Source organism: Colletes latitarsis, chromosome 5, assembly GCF_051014445.1.
Source record: "Colletes latitarsis isolate SP2378_abdomen chromosome 5, iyColLati1, whole genome shotgun sequence".
Taxonomy (NCBI): Eukaryota; Metazoa; Arthropoda; class Insecta; order Hymenoptera; family Colletidae; genus Colletes; species Colletes latitarsis.
Window position 1 is genome coordinate 29,829,404 of NC_135138.1, and position 25,833 is coordinate 29,855,236.

The 25,833-nt window shown below is 41.1% G+C and overlaps 2 protein-coding genes across 3 annotated transcripts in view; one reads left to right on the forward strand and one right to left on the reverse strand.

Annotated features, from left to right (window-relative positions):
* The window catches only part of Nab2 (Nuclear polyadenosine RNA-binding 2), a 113,102-nt gene that overhangs the window by 25,990 nt on the left and 61,279 nt on the right, over positions 1–25,833 (reverse strand). The gene's annotated exons all lie outside the window — the stretch shown is intronic.
* LOC143342123 (A disintegrin and metalloproteinase with thrombospondin motifs 15) overlaps positions 2,135–25,833 on the forward strand; it is a 99,564-nt gene continuing 75,865 nt past the window's right edge. For both annotated transcript variants that reach the window (XM_076765643.1, XM_076765642.1), the window contains exons 1-2: positions 2,135–2,638; positions 11,258–12,081. In XM_076765643.1, the coding sequence (XP_076621758.1) occupies positions 11,820–12,081 (262 nt within the window). In that variant the 5' untranslated portion in view covers positions 2,135–2,638; positions 11,258–11,819. The remainder of the gene's footprint in view (positions 2,639–11,257; positions 12,082–25,833) is intronic.

Here is a 25,833-nt window from a genome sequence, read left to right on the forward strand (position 1 = left end):
CATACAGTTCAGAGACCCGATATAAAATGAAATTTCAATTTTCTCGTATTGCTGATGGAGCTCTCCCTTTAAAAAAATGTATGATTCATCACATATCGATATTAAAAACACAAGATGTTTTAGAAGGTACATACAGCCCAAAGAGACAATATATATTATAAGAAATTTTAATTTTCCAATGTTATTGATGAAACTTTTGCTTCCAAAAACTTTATAATTCATCATACATCGATATAAAATTCACAAGACATGTTTTAGAAGATACATACAGTTCAGAGACCCGATATAAAACGAAATTTCAATTTTCTCGTATTGCTGATGGAGCTCTCCCTTTAAAAAAATGTATGATTCATCACATATCGATATTAAAAACACAAGATGTTTTAGAAGGTACATACAGCCCAAAGAGACAATATATATTATAAGAAATTTTAATTTTCCAATGTTATTGATGAAACTTTTGCTTCCAAAAACTTTATAATTCATCATACATCGATATAAAATTCACAAGATGTTTTAGAAGGTACATACAGCCCAGAGAGACAATATATAATAAGAAATTTTAATTTTCCCATGTTATTGATGAAACTTTCGCTTCCAAAAACTTTATAATTCATTATATATCAATATAAAATTCACAAGACGCGTTTTAGAAGATACATACAGTTCAGAGACCCGATATAAAATGAAATTTCAATTTTCTCGTATTGCTGATGGAGCTCTCCCTTTAAAAAAATGTATGATTCATCACATATCGATATTAAAAACACAAGATGTTTTAGAAGGTACATACAGCCCAAAGAGACAATATATATTATAAGAAATTTTAATTTTCCAATGTTATTGATGAAACTTTTGCTTCCAAAAACTTTATAATTCATCATACATCGATATAAAATTCACAAGATGTTTTAGAAGGTACATACAGCCCAGAGAGACAATATATAATAAGAAATTTTAATTTTCCCATGTTATTGATGAAACTTTCGCTTCCAAAAACTTTATAATTCATTATATATCAATATAAAATTCACAAGACGTGTTTTAGAAGATACATACAGTTCAGAGACCCGATATAAAATGAAATTTCAATTTTCTCGTATTGCTGATGGAGCTCTCCCTTCCAAAAAATGTATAATTCATCACATATCGATATAAAATTCACAGGATGGTTTAGAAGGTACATACAGCCCAGAGAGACAATATATAATAAGAAATTTCAATTTTCCCATGTTATTGATGAAACTTTCGCTTCCAAAAACTTTATAATTCATCATACATCGATATAAAATTCACAAGATGTTTTAGAAGGTACATACAGCCCAGAGAGACAATATATAATAAGAAATTTTAATTTTCCCATGTTATTGATGAAACTTTCGCTTCCAAAAACTTTATAATTCATTATATATCAATATAAAATTCACAAGACGTGTTTTAGAAGATACATACAGTTCAGAGACCCGATATAAAACGAAATTTCAATTTTCTCGTATTGCTGATGGAGCTCTCCCTTTAAAAAAATGTATGATTCATCACATATCGATATTAAAAACACAAGATGTTTTAGAAGGTACATACAGCCCAAAGAGACAATATATATTATAAGAAATTTTAATTTTCCCATGTTATTGATGAAACTTTCGCTTCCAAAAACTTTATAATTCATTATATATCGATATAAAATTCACAAGACGTGTTTTAGAAGATACATACAGTTCAGAGACCGGTATAAAATGAAATTTCAATTTTCTCGTATTGCTGATGGAGCTCTCCCTTTAAAAAAATGTATGATTCATCACATATCGATATTAAAAACACAAGATGTTTTAGAAGGTACATACAGTCTAGAGAGACGATACATAATATGAAATTTCAATTTTCCCACCATGCTGAACTCCCCCCACTAAAAAAACTGTGCCCCACCCTTGGGGATTTTGGTTCCAACGACGGGAACAGCGAATGCAACTTTAATCGAATACCGATTTAGACGAAATCTGATCTCGTATACCGCCCAATTCTGTTGGTAGCCAGTCGGTGCGGCGGAGGCGTCGGTGTTGGTGAAGTTCGGTGTCCGTGGTCGATACCAGAGATCCATTCGCCTCCGCGTCGCGTTCAGTCGGTGCGTGCTAGCGGCTCGGTTCGGTCGTGCTCACTTTTGCGTCTCCATTCCGTCATCGCCCCATGATCCTGCCGCCTCGTTTTGCGATTCACGACGCGTCTCGTACCCCGATTCCCACACGCGATCGTCGATCGTACCGTCGCGGGTCACCGGTGGTCCAACGGCGCCGATCTACGATAGATCGACGTTCGATTTCGCGGCAGGTGGCACGCCAGAGGAACACGTGGACCAGCGAACGCGATTCTCCCATCCGAGTGACAGCGATCCTGGAGTGCCACGGTGCGCGATCCGTTTCATGATAGAAACGGATATTCGTCGTACGAGAGCGCAAAGTGTACACGGTTACGAGATCGCGACGGTATCGGGATGTAATCTCGCCCGAAGAGCGGGAAAAAGTTTCGCGAGAGCCCGACGACTGGTTCCGCGGACCGATCCGCGGAGGATGTGCTCCGGTTGGTCGCCGGTAACGTGACAAGTTCTACGACTTCTTGAATGGTCCAGGGACTCGTGACAACCGTGAGTACCTTGTGTTCTCGCGTCCACCGTCCACGAGAACCTTTCTCGACGACTAAACCCCTTCGCGACCCTACGAACGCGATATCCGTGTCAAAACTAATTTAGAATTTAAAATATCGACATGCAAGTACTTGCTACTGGGCTACTCCTTGTGGTCTCAAATTTTGTCGAACCAAAGCTGATAGATCCCTGTTGTAGATTAAGAAATGGATTTTCTAAAAGTTTGTTAGGCACAGCAGCACGGCTGTTGATCTCTCGATCCGTTGTTTGCGAATAATGACTGTCGGAGCAGTTTCGTCATCCACTTATCAGCACTCTAGTTTCTACCCAAACAATAAAAATTTGCCCTAAATCTTGAATTTCAACACTAGCAAACTGTCTAACTGGAATTTAATATATTTAAATATTTTATTATCAAGCCTCGCTCAAAGCTACAGAAATATTAAAAGATTCTAATAAATTCAAGTTTCACGAATTTTAAATCGTGTCGAGGGACTAGATTCTAAAAGTTTGAATTGTTCTGAATAAGAAAAATTAATGAAGACTGTTACAACATTGTTCTAAATGAATATAATAATATACTCTAGTTTCTGAAAGCAGTTTAACATTGTTGGAACGATAAATTACAGTAGTCTAACTGAATAAATGAATTAAATTTTATCTTGAAGTCCCTCTCGAAGATTAAACTTTGATGCTTCGCTAAAATTTGCCAAACCTTTTACGTCCATTTGGTGTTATGAAAAACTATTGTAATTTGACAGTATATTTTTGTCTGCTTTTGGCAAAGTGCTGTCGTATCCAACAGCTCGTGGCGATTTAAGAACGGCTGCTCGGAAACGGCGCGAAAAGAAGTCTAGATACCGGGGCTTCGTTATCGCGCAGCGACCTTATGTAATATATATACATATTTCATTTATTTTTAGCCCGCGAGGCTAGGTGTAGACAATCGTGAATCTTCTTTCTACCATTGACATTGACAATCGCGCGGTGTATCGCGATACCGGCGGAAATATAACGGCGTTGTGCTCGGCGCTTCTTCCTGTGGACTTCGTTATGCATATATTGATCAAATTAATCAGACTCTTCGCAAAATTAAACGGTGAACGAACTGTCGCCACTTACGCCAGCATTTACAATCGATATACGAACTATTTTACGAGAAATTTCCAAAACATTAACGACCTAGATCGACAGTATCGAATATAAGAAATTAAAAAAGTATCAAATATTTCAGATTTATTTAAAACACAAATCGAGTAATTTTCTGCCAGTGCAAACAGCAGAGAACTTTTTAGTCGGGCGTACGGGCGATATAAAAATAAGGAAACTCTTCTGAATGATCTCTTTCTTCGAAGAGTTAACAGAAACATCAGATATTTTAGGCTAGTTTAACCAAACCTGACGTTCCTTTAGTTTTTTCTTTAAATTCCGTGCTCCGGCCACGAGTTGTCTGTCGTGTTCCTCAAAGGAGAGGTCAACGATAATGTGAAATGCGAAAAGCAGATAGCCATTTATCGCTCATCGACTATAAATTTAACGTTTGGCGCCGTTCAAATCGTTTCGCGATACAAGAACTAAATTCTTACGAACCGAATAAAACGATTGGTTTTTCGATGGAGATCAAAGGTGTTTGAATTCACTGGATGCATAAAGTTTTAAATCAATAATTATCCAGTTAATATACAATTCGAAATTTCAATTCTCAAGGAGGTGAAAATCATTAAACATTTCTTTGTATAACTATTATCTCGTTTCTTGTTGAGAAGAAGCGTTCAATTTTTAACGAACCATTAATAAAATGTGATACCGCCACTTCAGTATCCAAATCATTTTCATTTGTCACTGATAACGGATCAAATGAGCCGTCTCTATGATCTCTAAATCGCAATTAGCGCCGTATCCTTGAACTTTCCGGTCCCGAATTTATGTTAATGTCTGTTCCATAATACACAGCTAATTTCGTTCCCCCGTACGATAATTTTTAATTAGTTATTTCATCTGTAAACGAATGTATTTCGACTGCGTTTAATCGACCGATTAGCAGATACGAAATTAATACGGTGTTATTTATAGAAATCGTTTCAAAATTTTCATTTCGAACCAAAACTCGGAACCAGCGGAGAAAACGCAAAATCACCATCGTCTTTCGTGCATCCGCGAACAGGTTATTTCGCAAAAATTATTATTCCGTTCAGCGGTGTATTAATTTCGAAGAATCTTTCCTGCTTGTTTGTAAATTATTAACATTTTCGTGTATCGACGCTGGACACTGGCAAATAAAGGTTAAACGGGCTTCGTGGTTTTTATAATCTCGAATTCGATTCGGTACAATTTAATATGTCTTACGCTCGTGAGTGTTTACAATTAATGTGCGAAATATCTTCCAAGAAACGTACAGTGTACGAAAATATGCGAGATATGTCACGGAATATTGCATTTTAAACATTGCAGTTTCGTACGTTTTTACGCAGAATGTTTCGGAGAATCGATACGTGTGAAAATAAAAATAATTGTCTATGGAAAAGGAGACACGCTCGTTAAAAAAAGTATTGAACGTCGTGTGCGTGTTTATTGATTTTGTTCCTGTTTGTAAAGTTCGTATCAATCTAAATAATTTTCACCGGACGCGATTATTAATACAATGCACGCGTGAAAAATTACAGAGATATGATACTTGTGATATTGATTGCCAGACGCGTCTGACAATAGACAATCCGTTTCCCCTTGCGCCTCGCTTCTTCCTCGTATTCCAGAGCTGCGTTGCACATAAATCAAACATCGAATAAAGAAAGATAATTATCTTTATTCCTAGTTCGAAAACCAGTTATTAGCATTCAACGAATGCCGATTAAATGAATTTATTTTACGGTTATAGACACTTTTTCCATTCCGTAAGATTTATATCCTGCCACTCGAGCCAAGTTTCTAAACCCGCGAAAGGTCAATGGCAAGTCCTCGTCTCCGACGGTATTTTTATTCGAAAATTCTGGATAACTTACATTTCGAACGACCTTGACGTTTACATATCGCTCGCTTGTAAATTACTTTTAATTAAAAATTTATGAACACTTGGCCAATATTTATATACGTACTGCAGATACCATTAGCGTGTTTCGTGCTGTTATTTCGTCAAGGCGTTTAAAGTTAAGGTGATTGATACTTTTATTTCCTGAGAAATGAGAAATAAGGTAGAAAAGATTGGTAAAAATTACACGATACAGGTATATCGTTTATAGAAACTGGTCAGACTTGCTCGAGACGAATAAAAACTAGTTAAAACTAAAGCAAATCGGGAATAATAAGACATTCTAATAGAGTAAGAGTAATTCTCAGTATGAACACGTGCCAAATACGGTAATCGCGTAAAGTGTGAGATAATCTCTTATTATCTCAATTAATTTTTATTATATCACACTTCTATCGGGCAATTTCTCACAATCTTTCCTCTTTCTTTCTTCGTCTTCTCGTTGTATTTTCCTGAATTCTTAGTCAATTTTAATAAAATAGTAGATCTGTCACTGCAAGTTCAAAACTATTTTCCAACATATCAATAAGAAAGGAACAACTACTTTCTCTAAATCATTGTGATTTGTATTTAATTTGCACCTTGTTTTGTTCGATAATTCACGTAGCTGGCGCGTAATTGTCGTTTCTGCTTCGCGGTGACTGAAAAATAAAACGCACGCTAAGAACGGATCGTCGTCAGGTGATATTAACGAATTCAAAACGGACACGTTCGGATCTAAGATCGGCGACGAGTGTCACGTTACTTCGCGATGCTTCGGAATGCAAAATTAAACGACCAACGCGCTAGTCTCGTTGCTTACGAAGGTTTCTCTCTCTCTCTCTCTCTCTCTGGTCGCGTAATGTCGAAAGTCGAGATGCGTAGCGAAAAGCTGGAGGCACTTGCGGTGCACAAATTCGAAATCGCACGTCGGTGCATTATCAGCCAAAATTTTATCGATATTCCACGCTCGAACCGACTATCAGAAATACAAACAACGTTGAAAGAAACAGTTTGATAGTTTTAATAACAGGAGAATATGCGATATTTAATTGGAAAAAATAAATTGTGCTTCGGTTCCTCCAAACGAGCAAAAATCGTTTCTGGTTAAATAATCTCTGGTCCAATGCAGCGCAGATAAATCGAAATTAATATCCCCGAATTAAAATTCGTCATCGTTAACGGTAATAAATTCACCGAGCACAGAAGCACGACGCAGGTAATGCAAATTAACAGATGCGTTAAATTACGAATAATTGCCTAGCTGACAGATACTGCCGCGGCGAAGTGTATCGGTGTTAAATTTTGAGAAACGCTTCCTCATGTAAATTCGAGAATATATTTCGCACACATCGAGTGCCAAGGTTTCCACCAATGGAGAAAGTGGTATACATTGCATCGAGTTCCTTAACGACGTCTCCCGTTGCTAATTCGATGCGTCAAAAATTTTTTTTTCTCCCTTGTGCGACTCACGGATCAATGGGAGGGAATCGTGGAAAACACTTTCCATTCGAATGATTTACGATCGCGTACATAACGAGGAAAAATGATTGATTTCGCTGTAAAAACGAGTGCAAATAATGTTTAAAAAGACAGCTCGATCTACTGTCTTAAAAAATTCGATTCCTTTTCGTTAAAGAAATTCATATGGTTACTTGAAATATGGATAAATATGTTCACAAAGTTTGAAGTCGATAGGCACGATGGGGGTTTTAAAAGTAATTAAGAGAGTCTAGATTTGGGCTCTCTGGGGATATCTCTTTAATTACTGATCGAAGAATTTAATAAAAGGAGAGGATCGAAAATAAAAGGCAAGGGACGCCAAATTTGGTATTCGTAGGATGTTTTATTCCGCGAATATCAATTGGATTTCGACTAACGCGTGGCCACGAAACTATACATCGGCACGCTGGCGAGCGACAGAAATTCGCAGACAAAGATTGATCGATCGATGGATCAGACTAGGAAAGGTACGCGACAAGAATAGTTTGACCCAGACCTTAAGTGACTGCGAGGTCAGCAGCCGACGTCGAGCACCGCTTTTATATTTCACTCGGCAACGTCGAAGAAGCCGCAGACTCACACTGCGCCTCTATAATGTTCCTCTCTAGCTTTCATTACCACTGCGCTTATATCGCTTGGCGATACTGCCAACCGGGGAATAGTGCTCACTATGTTGCACGCGAACCGCAAAAGTACAAGTCGTTAAACTCTTCGATTTTCTGCCTTGATAGTTTACAACTGGCCGGGGTCTGTACGTCCTCTAAAAACGCATGAAAATCTCCTTTCTTCGCCACATCAATCGAGATCAACGTCTCACTCCCAACATTTCCCAACAATTTTGGCAAATTTATGATCCCAGAATCTCTACAATTCTATATAATTACTCCTGAGGATCAATTTTTAACGACCCCTTTAGCCATCCATTTTAGACTGAAACTTTCAGTGATCTAATTATTTTTAATTTCATTTAATAAATACTTGTTATATTTATTTCGAGCTCTGAAATTGTGTGAAATTTGTGGAACCCAGAATTTCTAGAATTCTGTGTAATTACTCCTGGGGATCAATTTTTCACGACCCCTTTAGCCATCCATTTTAGATTGAAACTTTCAGTGATCTAATTATTTTTAATTTCACTTAATAAATACTTGTTATATTTATTTCGAGCTTTGAAATTGTGTGAAATTTGTGGAACCCAGAATTTCTAGAATTCTGTGTAATTACTCCTGGGGATCAATTTTTAACGACCCCTTTAGCCATCCATTTTAGATTGAAACTTTCAGTGGTCTAATTATTTTTAATTTCACTTAATAAATACTTGTTATATTTATTTCGAGCTTTGAAATTGTGTGAAATTTGTGGAACCCAGAATTTCTAGAATTCTGTGTAATTACTCCTGGGGATCAATTTTTCACGACCCCTTTAGCCATCCATTTTAGACTGAAACTTTCAATGATTCAATTATTTTTAATTTCACTTAATAAATACTTGTTATATTTATTTCGAGCTTTGAAATTGTGTGAAATTTGTGGAACCCAGAATTTCTAGAATTCTGTATAATTACTCCTGGGGATCAATTTTTAACGACCCCTTTAGCCATCCATTTTAGACTGAAACTTTCAGTGGTCTAGTTATTTTTAATTTCACTTAATAAATACTTGTTATATATATTTCCAGCTCTGAAATTATGTGGAGTTTGTGAAACTATCTAATTACTCCTAGAGATCAATTTTAGATTGAAATATTCAGTGCTCTGTTGCTCGTATCATTTTTAATTCCACAACATCGTCTAATAAACACTTGTTATACTTATTTAAATTAATATTTCTCTGAAATTGCTTCGATAATTGTGCGAAGTTTGCGGAGCCCAACACAACGAAGGTGTGGACCGTGTCACATCTCAACGATGTAATATATTTCAATAACTGTTCTCGCGACGACCCGGAATTGCAACACCAGCCTAAAGGCTAACAGCAATTAACGTTAAGTGCTAAGTTCAAAGTGACTGGGTATTGTCTGTTGAAAAAAAAACTTGATTGCAAGGTTCAAACTAAATGCAACTGGGTTAGAAGTGGATTGAACTGTGTTTGGATTATGGCCAAACTAGGACTGACGATGAGTCACGATTGTGTGTACATAAAATAAATAAATTTCAATCGATGTATCGCGATGTTCCTCTAAAAATTTCGTCTTGGTATCCTCGAAAAATTGATTCTCAGCTTCTTGGTTAACGCAGAGCGGTTTGCGAACCGGGGCCAGCAGCCTCGACCGATCTCTGTTCCTCCTTGTAACTTTGTTCTTTTTGCCTCGGCGATCCTCGACGCAGTTGGTAGCTGGTTGTCGTAAATTAGAGCTCAAGGGCCGCCACGCGCGAGTCCGTGCCGCAAATCGCAAACTCGGTGGGAAAGTATTTCGCCGGTGGTGCAAGCGTGAAATAATTTCGACGCTATTTTTATCGTACGTCTATTTCGCCGCGTTTTACACCGTCTGCAACGGACCCAGCGCGACCCACGGCGATCCCGATGAAAAGAACGCCTCTCGTCGACCGCAGAACCTCGAAATTATCAACACCGATCATCCAGAAACAGCGGGACGCGTATTTGCATATTCATATCTGCGATTAAGCTGCTGGTCAAACGATTAGCGAGAATCACAGTCGCGGAATAATTGAGGATAATTGGGATACGATTACTAATTGTATAGATGTACCGAGAAAAAGTCTACTAATGTTAAAGACGGTCATTTCTGGGGGGCTTAATGATTTTATCAATAACTTATTATTCTATTTAGAGTAAGAAGGTGTTCGAACGTGTCCTTCTAGGCCATTTTCGACTCAATTACGCGAGGCGCAAGTCAATTATTTACAACTTAACGCGGCTGCTCGATCCAATCAGCAAAGCGTCGATTAATCGCGAGCCTTCTGCCCCGTCTCTTCCCGAAGATAGGATCGGAAATTTCTTTGCGCGGTGGTCTCCTCCGTGTCGCCCGATAAGAACACGACGCACCGCGTCGTAAATGTTTAACGCGGCACGAATCGGTTTCACGGTAATTCGCACGGCTAAATTGCCCGACACGGAGAAATCATCTTCAGCCGATGACCTCATCACGGAAAGCATTCTCCTTCTTTGAGGGAAGTTGCTCTCCTTCGCTGGGATCCTTTGTTTTCTCGTTACTTTGCTGCTTAATTCAAACGTCGTCAAACTCGTGAATCCGTGCATACTTTCGACGATCTTTCGTCGTTAATCAAATTCTCCGATAGAGTGTTTCGATCTGTCTACACATCTGAAGAGGTAGTTGCATACAATGGGTATCTCAGAATTTAACCGAGAAGTTTGACCTAGTTTGGAGCCCTGAAAATTCATTTGTCATATCAATTTCATCTTTGAGGGAAGTCGCTCTCCTTCACTGGGATCCTTTGTTTTCTCGTTACTTTGCTGCTTAATTCAAACGTCGTCAAACTCGTGAATCCGTGCATACTTTCGACGATCTTTCGTCGTTAATCAAATTCTCCGATAGAGTGTTTTTGATCTGTCTACACGTCTGAAGAGGTAGTTGCATACAATGGGTATCTCAGAATTTAACTGAGAAGTTTGACCTAGTTTGGAGCCCTGAAAATTCATTTGTCATATCAATTTCATCTTTGAGGGAAGTCGCTCTCCTTCACTGGGATCCTTTGTTTTCTCGTTACTTTGCTGCTTAATTCAAACGTCGTCAAACTCGTGAATCCGTGCATACTTTCGACGATCTTTCGTCGTTAATCAAATTCTCCGATAGAGTGTTTTCGATCTGTCTGCACGTCTGAAGAGGTAGTTGCATACAATGGGTATCTCAGAATTTAACTGAGAAGTTTGACCTAGTTTGGAGCCCTGAAAATTCATTTGTCATATCAATTTCAAACTTTGTACGAACACTTATTGTAATTTTCTATCCCCACTGATCGCTTATACTATTATTAACAATCATCGTGATGCGAATCGAGGAGTTTAATCTAGTTTGAAGCCCTAAAACTTCGTTTGTCATATCAATTTCAAACTTGATACGTACGCCTATCGCAATTTCCTATCCCCCTAGTCTATACTATTATTAACAACCACCGTTATCTGGACTTTCAGAGGTCGTCAGGAAGCTCCGAAGCCGCAAACCCCCCTATCAGAGCCTCTCAAATGGATTTCGCAAGAAACCTTCGCGAGTAATTCTGTGGTTAAGTGTCGGTACGACTGTTTCCTAAGGAAAGAATCAGGGGTTTCTAGCAATCACATGTTCGAATCAAGGACGTGCAGGAGGCAATAGTCCGAGGGATCAGCGGTAAGATAACGACATCGAGGAGGATAGTTTCGCGGTGTACGTCGAATCGAGTATCGGGGCTCTTAATGGGCATTCCGCGGATCCCAGTCGAAGTTCGCTTGGCTCTGTGCGAGGGAAGCAGGACTCGAGAAGAGGAAGAGGAGCCTTGAGAATCGTCGGGAGGACTTTATGGGCGCTCGAGGGTGGCGCAGAGTGGCGAACGACCTGCTGCAGCGCGATAATCCTCCGCCCTCCGACCATCTCGTGCCACGGACCGACGAATATGATCTACTGACCGTCCCTATGGCCGGCGTGTAACCGTTCCGAGCAGCCAGGATCGGCTCTTCCGACGTCCCGAAGGCGTCAGGACACTGAACAGTAAGAGTGTAAATGTGCACAGACGCAGACATGTCGCGTATTTTTAATCGCGCCTCCACCATCGCCGCGATATTCAGCATCGTGCTACTCGTGATATTCCTGGTGATTCTGTGGACCGGCGTGCACGTCGCGACAGGGACTCGAAACCTTTGCGAGAAAGATGTCGAAGGGGCCCCGAAATCCGGGCTGAGGACCTTCGACGAGCCGAGGCGGCCTTCGAACGAGTCCGCCACCACCACGGTGATGTTCGACGAGGAGAACTTCACCAACGAGGGTAAGTCAATTTGGATATTTGGGTCCTAGTTTTACTGTAGCCAGATTAAGAACGAGATTCCATACTTAAACGTATCGATTCTCAATCTTTTAAAAGGAACTTTCAATTCTCGTGGTCGCTATCGAGGCGTCGAAATTATAATTTATTATAGAAATTTGTATCTCAACGTCTCAATGATCGAACAATGGACTCTTTGGTGTCCATTTTGAACAAAGTCTGAATTTCATTATTTCATAATTTAAAAAAAGAAGTAGAAGATTGTTTTCGCAAACTTCACGCATTCGCTATGTTTGTATATCTCAGTAGCCTTGAACCCAATGGTTGAAAGAGGCATAAACACAACATTGGTATCCAATCGAGAGCCTCGAAGACCGCGAATTGTTTAAGAGTGAGTCAGCGATGGTCGCTTTCCGCCATCGAAGGCGAATCCGGGCCTCACGGTAGCGTGAGAAGTAATTCGAGTATCGTCGAGCAGAAACAGTGGAGTTGCGAAAGATCCGTTAACGCGTTTAGTCTCAGTCGAGGTGTGCAGCAGCTCTCAGGGAAAGCTAGAACGTCCAGACGTCCTTGTAAGGCCGCTGCTCCAAAGCATCCACACCTACACCTACACCTACAACCATTGCTACGAGCATGAACCTTTATTCACAGTCGACCGTACTCATATTCCTACCCAACCTGTACCTACGTCCTAAGTACAAGCGGATACGCTGGCTTGGCTGGCTCGTTGCACCGTGCACCTGATGCTGCTTCGACGAATCGTAGTCAGCATTCCTTTCGGAGATGAAAAATCATCGCTGAAATTGCGCTCGATCTTTCGTTGCGCCCAAATCTTGCGATTAATTCAATTTATCGAAGTCACGTTTATTATTCCTTTCGATCGAACTGTGGTCCTCTTCGAAACCAAGCGTTTACACCTTTCGTGCCATGTGCTTTTCTGTGCAAGCCTCGTGCACCACCGGCGGTCCACCGCTGAAATCGATTTCTACGCCGAATATTATTTCTCTCATTGAGAAATACAAAAATAAATCAATTTTGCGGATTTATTAAACCCTGCAATCGGGAGACAAATGGAGCATTTTGGTTAGAAAAAAAATGAGCAAACCCATCGCCAGAGCGTCTAAAATAATATCGTTAGCCACGGCCACGAGTACACGCGAGTTAAAAGGATAAAAAGCGTTGACTTACGCCTTCATTCCCGGATCGCGATCGCGACCGGGAGACCTCGCGCAGCACCGCCACTAATTTCGAGCAGTTTATTAGTTTCTCTGAAGTCGGTTATCTCGCCGAGATCTTTCCTCGCGAGCAGAGCTCCCTGTCCCGATCGGGCTGCCTGGTAATCATTAACGAGCGCTAATTGCACGAGCCACGGATTATTCTGCGGGCCTTCCTTCTCCGGTCTCGATTTGTTCGCCTCCACGAGCCCGAAGACGTCGCGCCGCGTTGACTACCGATTACGAACGATAACTCGAAATCGTAATTTCTGCGAGTACCCGGGCTCCGGCTTAATTGAAACGAAAATTAATGCCGCGACCTGGAACAATCCCCTCCCAGACGGAAATCGTAATGCCTCTTCGTGTTTCGTTGCTGATTGTCTTGTCGGGATAAGTAATGGAAGCGTTTACGTTAATTCGACGACGTTGCTGGCGCATTAATCGATGCTCGTTTAAGGAGGTCCGAGAGGAAGTTGGTCTTTTCAAAAATCGGTTTAATTTTATTTTTGTCCTGTACTCGATGAACACGCGATTTCGAATTGCCGACTGAGTTTGACAATTCACGGTGGTTGATGGCTGCAGAAAGGCTTTGAAAAATATCTTACGGCTCGAATAAAAAATGCTGAGTTCTCGAGATGCTTTATAGACGGGTTAGAAGAAACGTTATCTCGTTGACGAAGGTAGGAATCGTCGAACGACAGGTAAATTCGACGTTGTAGCGAGATCTTACACGAGTGATTTCTACGTCACGGAACAGACGAGCGTACAATCGTACTGATAAGTCGTAGCGATAAGAGGATGGATGTTTGAATATTTACGATGTACGTAGCTTCCTACCTTTGTCGCCCGATGACAGTCGTATCATTACGGGGCGATAATCAACGGAGGTCCCGAGAGATAGCCTCGTGTATCCCGGGAGCGAACGAAACCGGGGGAAAATAAATGAGTGACTAAGACGGGAACCGAAACAATCGCAATCCGATGTCGTAAAATTTTCACCCCGGTCCCTGGCGTTCCCGATCTTTTATGTTTCGCTTTTAACTGGTCAGATAAGAGTTTAATGACTGCAGATAACGAGGCTCTCGTGTATCTTTCCGTCGCGATCTCGCGAGCCGAGCGTTGACTCGGCTCCCTTGCATTTGCATATTCGTCTTGCTGAATTTCTTCAAAGAAAGCACGCGCTCACCGCGAAAATTAGCGTAAACATTGCTCACCGTCGCGATGGGGATCTCGTCCGGTTAAACGAAGGATTTTGTGGCTCGAAGCAACCGTGAAGCTTTTCGAGCATCGAACGACAGAAGTTACGACGGTAGTTCTTTTAGTCTACCGTTGGTAAGATAGATTATTCGTATCGCTAGACGAGCAAACAGGTATCGAGTACGATGTGTTTGCCCGACAAACTTATCTAATTGTGCTTGGGGAAGCAGTTTAATATTTTGTAACGCGCCAAGGGCCATAATTCAAAAAGGTAAGCTCGTTTCGAGATCCCCGTCCTCGTGGAACGTTTTTTCGGCGGAATTGCTCGTGTCCCTACAAATGTCTTACGTTTATTCTCAGTGGAATAAATTAGAATAGACGTTGGAATTTCTTAGCAACTCTAGAGACGTTTTTTAGAAATCACGATGTGATCCCCCCCCCCCCTCCCGGCTAAATTTGTGGGTACGAGGAGTCAGAATAGAAGTTTCGTACGTAAAGGTTGACCTCGAAGAGCTCGCGGATGTTGTCGGTGAAATCTGAACGAGCCGCTGGGGGCGGGGGACGGAGAGGCCATCTTCCCTAGAATTATCCCAGGAGTTTCGTGCAGGGTTTCGTGTATTTCGTTATGCAGCGTGCATAATGCGCCGATCCGTGCATATCGGCGCGTGTAAGCACGTCTGCACGAAGGCATGTAACATCGTGTACACGCTTCTCCGGTGCAGGTACACGTGGACACGCGTGCATATTCAGCGTGTTAGATCGACTACGTCGAGCAACCAGCAGAGAGACGTTAACTATCCCTATGTGTACGTGTTATTTGGTGATAGAACGAACAACACGGTAACCACTCGCGGATTATACAGGGTGACCGCTTCAACCATCGATCCCGAGCATGAAGACAACAAGAAATCTCCTCTTTTCAATGTTGGAACAATTCTTTCGAAAGACGGAAGTAACTATTTCAAAACAGAATTGAACACGACCTTGTACCCTAATTTTAAAATACACACGAGCCTTTAGAGCACCAGATTATTAAAATATGTCGTGAAAATGGGATTCTTTGATTCAGAAATGACACATGTTTATAACATCAATGTAACATCATTTAGATATTGACTGAATAATTAAAATTAGATTCTATAACACTAATTTCAAGTTATATATATTATATTCGTTATATTTTATCTGGATAAGAATTTTGCACGCGAATAACCGAGCAACGGATCCAAAAGACGAAAATAGCGAACTTTATGCTAGTGCGACACAGTTTCGTGATAAATTTTCCGGAAGCGGAAGAGATGAAGCAACAAATAAATTTCCCGAGTTAATTGAGCCCACCTACGAAAATAGATTCAATTTACTACTTGCAAACTATCAATGACACATTGTTTTTTCGCAAGTTTACGGACAATAACGCCTAATTATGGAGAAATCTCGGTCCACATAATTTCAGCGCTCGACTCCTGGGATTCCATTCTATAATAGCCTTTCGACGATGGATTATTACCGCAGTAAAAAGTTGTAGACGGACCTTGTTATGCCATTCGACTTTTTCTCCTTCCAATTTGTTTTCTATCTCGAACGAAATGGAAGTTAATTACCCATTCGTCCGAATCGCGTGACGACGTCTGTCCTAATTGCGATAATTGAGAAAACAACCTTGTTATGAGCTTCTACCATAGTTCGAGCCTGCTTTCCGAGGATTCAATTACTCGGTTTCTCTATCTGGAACGTCGAAACACGCAGCCAGAGGTTGGCACGCGAATCAACATTCAAATTAATTCGCTAATCGAATACGAGAGAGGCGACGCTCGTTTCGGTAGCTACAAAGAAGATAACTCGAGACACAGATTTCGCTATTATACAGCGAACCGGCCCCGCTCGAGTCTTTCGCAATCGGTGTTCCGTTTATATTTCCTCTAAATCCATTCCATTTGCATATCGAGTACAGCTACGATTCCAAAATAGCCCGATTACGGGCAGAAAAACATCTCTTCCACGGTTTCAGGGCTTTGCTTTCGATTGTATCTTTCGGAAAGTTAGAAATAGAAAGCGTCTTTATCGCGTCGAATCGTTTTCTGATTCTGGTTTCTATTTTCGGAGTATTCTATAAGGAGCAAGTAACACTAGGATCCAAAGTTTATTCGCGATCTTATAACTTTCGTGACGAAGAAATTTAATTACTGGCCGAGCCTGAGTCGTAGACCTTCGTCGACGTCCAGCGAAAAGTGCGTACGTCGCGAAGGTTCGTATTTCTGCAAGAGTTTGCAGTTAAAGATATCACGCGTTTAACAAAACACCGCATCGTACGACACCAAGTCCTTTCTGTCGACTTTTCCATTGCATTTACAATTTTTTTCGGAATTACAACTCGTGACAAATGTATTACATATGGGAAACATTATTGCGTACACGCAAAACGAAAAATATAAGAGTCAGGTTCGAATAAAATATCGGCGAGATGACGAAACATTAACGCAACCAATTTTGTGTCTTGAAATATATGGCGATGGCTGGAGACTTCAACGCTGGGAAAAACGTTTTCTATTCTTCTACGTTCTTTCTACAAACTTACTCGAATTTATTTTAACCGTTCGAATGAGTAGAAAATTTGCAACGATTGTTCTCCTGATCTGATCCTTAGTAATCGCGAATTTCGTGTACGTTTTTTAATAGTTGTCGATCAGGTGGAACCCGAACACATGTTCTCGCGGACGACTGCGTAAAGGGGAAAGATATTGGACAGCACAGTAAATGAAAATCGTTGGAGATATCTGAACGATGGTATTTACACGGGTAGACTGCATGGCGACGACCTCCAACCAAACCGGCCGATCTGCTTGAGATACACATTCAAGTATGTAAGAATTTTTATGAACGAACTCTCGTACGCCTCTACTCGATACGTTTCCTCGAAGCAGCCGCTCGAAGGTGTTTCAAAACGACCGTGAAATTCGAAGCAAGAGTAACTTCTCTTTATGCTCGAGATGCTGGGGGATTAGCGGATCTCTCGTTAAAATCCGTGTAATACCTTGAATTGCAACTTATGCGTGCTACTCCGAGGCGAAGAGAATGTTCCGATACGTGAAATTACTCCAGTATATTGAATAGCGAATTAAAGAACAGTAAACGAAACGTAAATATATTATAAATTTCCTTCTTCTGCTCGTGTAGGTATACAAGATACATTTTACAAGGGACTTGTGTACTAACATAGCAATATTTATATTAAACGAGACACTAGCAAAGTGATACTTCTTATTAAAATATTTATTTGATATCGATCCAAATCACGGATCTGTTCTCTACAGATAAATAACGTAATTTTTAAAATATATAACAAAGTCTATACCGTTTATTAATCAAGGTTAGGTTGATAATATGTAGCTGGACACTGCCTTTGTACCCAACGTATACTTATTCTTAATTCTATACATTTATTTCCACTACACTTCAAATTTAATAACATATGCAAGTTTGGTACAATTATTATTATAATTCGAAACCACAAGGAACGGTATTTATAAATTTGAAAATATAGAAACGGTTATTTACAAAGAGTTCCCATAAACCATTCCACTTATTCTCTGTTTGATTTTAGCCTAGAAATAGATCAGAGCCCAGCTAACACGTTCCACTTTGTTTTTCAAACGAATCACGAAGTTGCAATTTCGCGAGTTGCAAGAGTATTTCCCGGCAGCGAATAATTCTCGATCCCATCCGTCTCCGTTTATAGATCCTCCGCGTCGAACCGACGCGATCCAACGCGGATGCAGCCGGGTCAGGCTCTGAAATTCTAATGGCTCCGGCGATGATTGTTTCGGTGGAAAAGATCGTTTCTATCTTAGTTGCCACATCGCCACGCGGTTCAAACACGAGTTTGCAATCAACGACATAATTATACGCATCCACTTCGGTAGTCTTGCTGGTCGAGTTCCATTCGCGGTTAATGGTGGACTATGGCCTCGCAATTAGACACAACGCGCTACCTTGGTTGTTGCAGTGAACATTGACTCATGGGAAATGATTGCACGCGACGCGTTGTTTCGCCTTATCTGGGCGCTAGAATTAATAAGCGATTGTTTCTTTGAACCTTATCGAGCCTTTCCGCGGGGGGAGGGGTCCTCGCGCCAAAAGGAGCTCGTACCTGGTGGCGCAATAAACTTCTCGAGAATAATCTCGTTTCTTCACGACAGATAAACCAGTTAGTAGTTTTAATAGTTTAGTAATCTTCGTGTCAATAATCGTGAACCTCTTTCTCACTTCGTTTATTAACTCTCAAGGTACTCGTGCAACGAAAGTTGCAGTCAGAAAATAAGAAATAATCATTTCTATCTTTTGTCGGCAGTGTTTACAACAGGAAGTGCCATCGCTTCGCGTACCACCCTAATAAATGCTGGATTAGTTTGTAGTCGCTATTACGGCCGATAGCTCGACGGTTGAAAGCATTTCTCTCGGCTAATCTCGCCTAAGCGCGACATAGTGAACTTTATGGGCCATTTGCAGGGTCCCAGTGGCCTTGAGGGTCCCGGATATTCGAGATCGTCAGTTTGTAACCACTCCGGATTTCAGTGCTCGTGCTAAGGTGCTAAGTGCACTTAGCTCTAGACGTGTTTAGGTGCATCTAACGAGTTTCCTAGATATTAGAGAGAGGGGGTAGCTGGTGTGCGTGGTGCATTAGGTTGCATTAAGACGCGTCACGCGATTCGCTGCGGATTTACGTCCCACGTGTTACAGATAGCTCGGAATAATGACCGGATTAGATGACGGTAAAGGAGAGAGTGTTGAGCAGCGATGACAGAGACGTATCGCTGGCCAAAGAAGGCGACATTAAATTCAATGGGCGACGTTTATCGTCCCGTCGACTTGCTCGCGACACGGGGCGCCATTTACGTGGCAGGTGGCTACGATAAGAAGGGGAAAAGATAACCTGAGGGGGAAAAAATCGATCGTGGAACGCGTCGTTCTAAATTAGATCGCGCCGTCGCGAAAGGCAAACATTGAAACGGTGTCCATCTTTGAACGGGCAAAGAAGTCAAGTGCTTCTTCGCGGAGACATATGGGCGCGCGAGCCCGACGAGCAAACATACGTTCGCATGCACCGCGACATAGAAAAGTCCTCCACGTGGATATCGGGTGTCGTCGCGGCGAAAAAGATACAAGATCCACGGAAGTGGAGAGGATCGTTTTACGCCGCTTTCTGAATCCACGAGAATCAGTTTTCCCGTATCGAATCGCTGATTAACTTCTACCACGTGGTCGGCGGGGTTCACGTTCGAGCCTCGCTGGAAAGATTTCCTGATAGAATCGATTACGCGTTGAAAAATTTTAATTACCGACAGGGGATCACTGGTAAACGCCAGTTGTAATTTGTCGGGCGTTAAATTGTGGGTCACGACCAGTTCCTTTACCCCTACGTTCCTCGAGTTGGGGGCCGCCATCGCGGTGGCGATTCTGAACTCTCGGAATTTTATTCTCGCGAGTGTCTTCTAATTCATATTACTGAGAAACTTTTCTCACAATTATTTAATATTACTGCTTCTCTGAATTAAAATACTACCTCGATGGGGTGATGAGGATTACTTAAGCACCTATTTCTATCGATACAATCAACGACTATAGAGATGTTTGTCAAGGTAACAGGCAGAAGAATGTTTGGAAATCGGCGACTCGAGGGTCAAGAAAGTTGTCGGGGTACAGAAATAGAATAATCACGGTCCATTAAATCGATTCATCGAACGGAAACGGCCGCGATAAAACGCCAACGTTCATCAGTCAAAAGTGGTCTCGACGGACGAGCGTAAACGTTCATTGATAATGAGAGTAGGTGTTACGAAAGAACCGTCGCGGACACGTTCCGGCGGTAATTTCGCGTTAGATGTAATTGTCAGCAAACAGCGGGAGAGGAAATACGTTGGCGACGGGGGTCAAGTATAATTGGCGTACCGGTGACATCGGAGGAACGATTGCACCACGTTCACGATTCAACGAAGGCGCGCGTCAATTTTGAAATCGCTTCTATCCGCGGATTATTATAGAAAAGAAGCAAAAGGTCAACGACGGCGAGCCGTTGTGGTCTTTTGCACTTTCTTTCTGTCCGCGCGAGTACCTACGGCCGTGGATGCTTCCACTGGAATGTCCTTTGCGTGTGTGCTTCGACTCTATTCGTACGGTCGTTAATATCCTAGGCGACACGAGTTCCCTGTCCCGGCGAACCGACTTTTAATCGCGTGCACGACGCTGTTAATTTAAATAATGTGAACGATATTGGGCGAAAACGACGGTTCCCGAGACTTCCGGTCAATTCAACGTCCCAAAACTCGAGGATGAATTGCTTGGATAGAATCATGAGAACGGAGCTTCTTTTTACAGAAACGATAATTATTGTGTTCGACGAGGAAATGATTTAAATCCGCGGATCTAGGAATGCAGATCAGCGATTAGACCACACACGGACTCGTGCACGCGATTCATAATCTATGATATATTATGCGTATCGCCTGTCAAAGCGGTACACGCATCAGCGCGAATCATTTATCAATCGTTATCGATCAAATCCATCGAAATTCTTATTCGACTCGGGCGCTATCTACATCCCGGTGGAACGAAGAACCGAATCCTTTGTGCCGAATGCATCTACGCTGCCGAGAATCGGAATGCATTAAGAACAATGTTAAGCCTAGGCGTCTTTATCGGTTTAGGTCTTTCATGCGCGACGGTAAGTACACGCAAAGCCACTTTTAAACGCTGTTATCTGGACTCGAATTGCACGGGAGTCTATGCAAATTCGGCTAACGGTGTGCGTTAAACCGACTGGTCCAGAAATCGTGATGCAATCGAAGGTGCAACGAAGGAGTTCGAGGACTGACGAGACCATTTGGCTCGACAAGTGTCCAAAATGGAAGTTCACAATCTCAGGAAACGTAAAATCAATCGATGATTTCTTTTTTAATCCTCTACAGAGTTATTAACACAGAAAAATATTTATACTCGTACAAAGCCTATGATTTTCGATGGTGACTCGTGGAAGGAGATGTGGATCGTGTTGGGTCAGACGCTCTGGTCAACCTCCTGGGATCGATCAAAAATTACTCCACGCTGTCCACGTTCCTCTTACACATAGTATTATATTCCCCTTAAGGAGTTATTAAAACTTTATGGCTCTACGTCGATCTGGTCTCAACATCATATTTTATTTTAGTCGTCGAGTTGAACTCATCTTGCGACCAGCTGGAGTTCTACCTGTTTTTTGTCAATTACTGCAGTATGTACGAACCTTGTAGAGTTTAGCAGCTCATGCTACTGGTCGGCCTTTCGATGTACAAGTGCCCGTTCCACGTTTTCTTTCGCTGAGAGCGATTTTTTCATCCGTTGACAGCTGTCGATCATCAATTTATATTTATTTTATCGGCCCCGTATTTATTTCTATTTTACTTGTCTTTTCATCATCGACTGCAAAATTACTGGACACGTTTCTCTTACAAGCCGGTTCCAAAGGAAGTAAATTATTTTTCTCGTTACATTTACTTACGTTTCATATTACTTATTTGTAGATGTGAATTACTAAAAACTGTATGGTAGCTCTGTATTACAAAAAGGATGGAAAAAAACAATTGGATCGGTGAAAAAATTTGAGGGACGCGTCAGAACTTTCGTAACTCTCAAATATCCAGCGTCAGTTATCGGTCGATCGGCTTCCTTATTGCATCGGCCGGTTCCTAATAACTGTCACGGCGCGGCGTATAAATTACACGGGAGCTCTGTCAATTGAGCATGCGACCTATTAATAGGATCTCTTTATGCGTTCCACCGGAGGAGGGAATGACATGCACGCACGTGCGACCGCGGTGAAATTACATGCATGCTCTCTTGCCTCTTCGGATCAGCGCGTATTTCCACTTTAACGTCCCTCCGCGGAATTCGAATAGAAATCTGCTTGGCAGCCGCGGTTACGCCTTACGCCACTCTAAAACCTCCATTATGGAAACTAACGATGACCAGAACTGACCGTTTAGGAAAAATCTTTTCGAAATAACACCTCAAAGTTTCCTAGTAACAATTCTGGGAAACCTGGAGATTTCGACAAACTCGATTGCTACCCCTAAAAATTCTGAAATCCCAAAGTTATTTATTTTAAGCGTCGTTTGATCCGTCAATATTTCACCGTGTTTGCGTCTCTCGAAAGAGACACAGAAATAAACTCCCAAACACGCGTACGATCTCTTCCCATGCGTGCGTACACGGAGCAATTCTTAGGCGCGAACATTATTATGCAATCATTCCCGTATCATTTTTAGATGCCGCAATAACGATTATAATTTATCACCTAACGTGTCCGAATAAATTACATTAACTCGATTTTACCTTTACGTAAGCCGCGGAACGTCCACCGATGAATCTCAAATATGTTGGACCCTAAGGCGACGACTCGCACTTTAATCTCCGTGAAAGCTTTGAACTCTTTCGTTTCATCTGGCAGCATCGTGTCTCGAAGAAAGGGAAATCAGGGAAAACGTAAAATATCCTAACGGTTCCTGCGCGAGGACAGAAATAGAATGTCGAGCCTCTGTGAAGATTTAAAAATACGCGTGGACAAAGTAATGGAAAATAAATGGCACGACGAATCGAAAAGGAGAGATATGATCGGGAACAACGCAATCGAGAGATCATGAAAGATCTTACGTGAAAGGAACAAGTGATTTTAATGATGCTCGGAATGGGACGCAGAACTCTTCTCGCTCTCGCTTATTAATTAGAAATGATCAATCACTGTGTAACTTTTGCAACTCGTCTTTTACGAGTATTCTTCTCGTCTGTTCATGCTTGGCGCGGACTATAAAAATCACTGTGTCACTCCGTGGACGCTAATAGTACTAAACGAGTATAGTATTACCTCGTTCATTGATCAAATTGTTCCCCTCGTAAAAGATTTTAAAAGAGACAAAGTTACTAAACTTCACTACTGACGTAATACGAACAATGATGAATAAAACCTTACAGTGGTTATTGAGATTCTGAAAATTAACGTTGTTAGATAACAACGTTGAAGAGACACTGGTTATATTGGGCAGATTGAATATTAAGTTAAATTGAACGCTCATTACGGATCCATTGCGATCCAACATCTCAAATACCGAAGCTAATCAACGGGGTAAGAATAGCCGTCTCGCTTTATCAAACATCATTAACCCAACTAAAGAATCGCTAATTTCAGGCCATCGACTGTAAAGCCTCGTCCTCACTGAAAATAATATTGCATTTTTAATAATATACCGGCGATAGAAAAATGCAAATGGTCGATTTTGGATTTTGAACGCATTTTAAGGAACTCGATGGACGATATATCGAATCGTCGTTGACCCATATTTAGCTGAACTTCAACAAAAATAACATTCTGAAAGGAGATATTCCTTTTTATCGATTATAAATACACCAGGCTATATTCGTCGAAATTTATCGTCGTATGTTTTTCCATCAAAGAGACCAGCCGTCGGATAAATTGAGCAGACATCAAAGAGCGGCGATTTTTAAAAATTTCACACATCGAAAGCACAAATTCGCAGATAATAATTAGAGTCCGTCGTTGCTGGTTACGTTCTTGACGCCTCTTGTCACTATCTTACGAGATTGTTAAATCAATCCTTCTGTAACTCTTTATCAATCTATATTTATCTTTATTTGTTGATTTCTCGCTGAGCATCAGACATTTTGTGATTTACGGTTTCCTTTTCCAGTTCGCTTGAATTGCTGACACATTTCGATAATTACTATCGCATTTCCGAAATCTCAGTTGCAACAGAAAAATAGGCAATAGAAATTCATTCTACGATCGTTTCGTTATTATATTTCGTCAAATTTATTTGTCATAATTCTGTCAAACGCGTTCGTAACGATCGATAACGCGAATGGAATTATTTAACCGAACTTTTATTTATTGTTGGTTCATTATTCGAAAGGAATTCCATTCGACGTGCGCATTATTTCCATTGTATACGTTTCATTAGGCACGAAAACAATCGTCAACCGATTATTCGGAGGTTAATTGAAATTTTAATGGCTCGTCCGATATGATATTCGAACAAAGAACGGTTTTTAACCAGGATCGCAGAGCAAAATGTCACTGTCATCGGTGGTATCGTATTTAATGTCGTTTGAGCAAATCATTTCAACGTCAATCGAATCAAAGCGCGAAACATTTTCATCGAACATATTAAGATAAATCTAAAAACGATTTCAATCTTTGCCTATTGATCTCGTAAACAATTCCTAATTTTTCGCCCCCGTTCTACTCATGGACTTCCTTGTACATAAATTATTTAGAAACCAAATTAATTTCTCCAAAATAACTTAGTTAAATTAAACGTTTTAAATGAGACGTAATCTTAACGGTTCGAATAAGAGACATAATATTGCGAAACTTCATTTCTACAGTGTGAATGGAAAAAGAAACGTAAAAGTGGCCGATAAGAAAGTAATATAACGAGGAGAAACGTTGAGAAATTCGTTAAAGGTGAACGATTAAAAACGAGACGGATTCGATTACCGATCCATATTAAACTCGAATCGATTTACAGTATTTTTCTACGGTATTTCAGAGTTAAACGGTATAGGAACGGACTTGAGGACATTGTTGCAAATAGAGCCGTGTGCGTGATTTATCGACGCAGTGTGTTTGATGTGCGGAAATCGCTGTCGATCCCTTTTCATTATCTGCGCCCGTATCGCCGCTCGGTTTGTCATTTCTCCGGCTATGTATGTCAAAACAATTATTCCGAAGTTTATCGTGTCGGGCTGGAGCCAGTTCAGCGATCCGCGCCGAAGGTAAAGAGACGACGCGCAAGTTCATGCGTGCGAGGCGCGTTTAAGTAGAGCATCGTTCCGTTCCGAAGATCATCCGTCACTGTCAGACCGAGGGTGGACAAAGAAAATGAAATCTGCCTCGCGACGTTGGACGCAATTTTCTAATTAGAATATACTACGATCATTAGAGAACTGGTTGCCACTGTCCAGGCCCGTCTGCCCGTAACATTTTTAACCCTTATCGTACGAACGTTTAACCCTTCCCAATCGACGGGCAGAAGTCTGTGACATCATTGCTTTTATCAGATAGAGACATAAAATATGGCGTCCGAGAAGCTTACACATTTATTGCCCGACGAGATTCTGGCCACCGCATTAATTTAACCCGCCTACCAAGAAAACTTTCTACGTAGGTTCAAACGTACCGATCGGGAACTTAAATATTTATTCAAGCATCCGCGCGGGTATTTATTTTAAAATTTAACCCGATTACAAAGAAAACTTTTGACATTTGTTTAAAACGAAAGTAAATGCGGGAGATTGT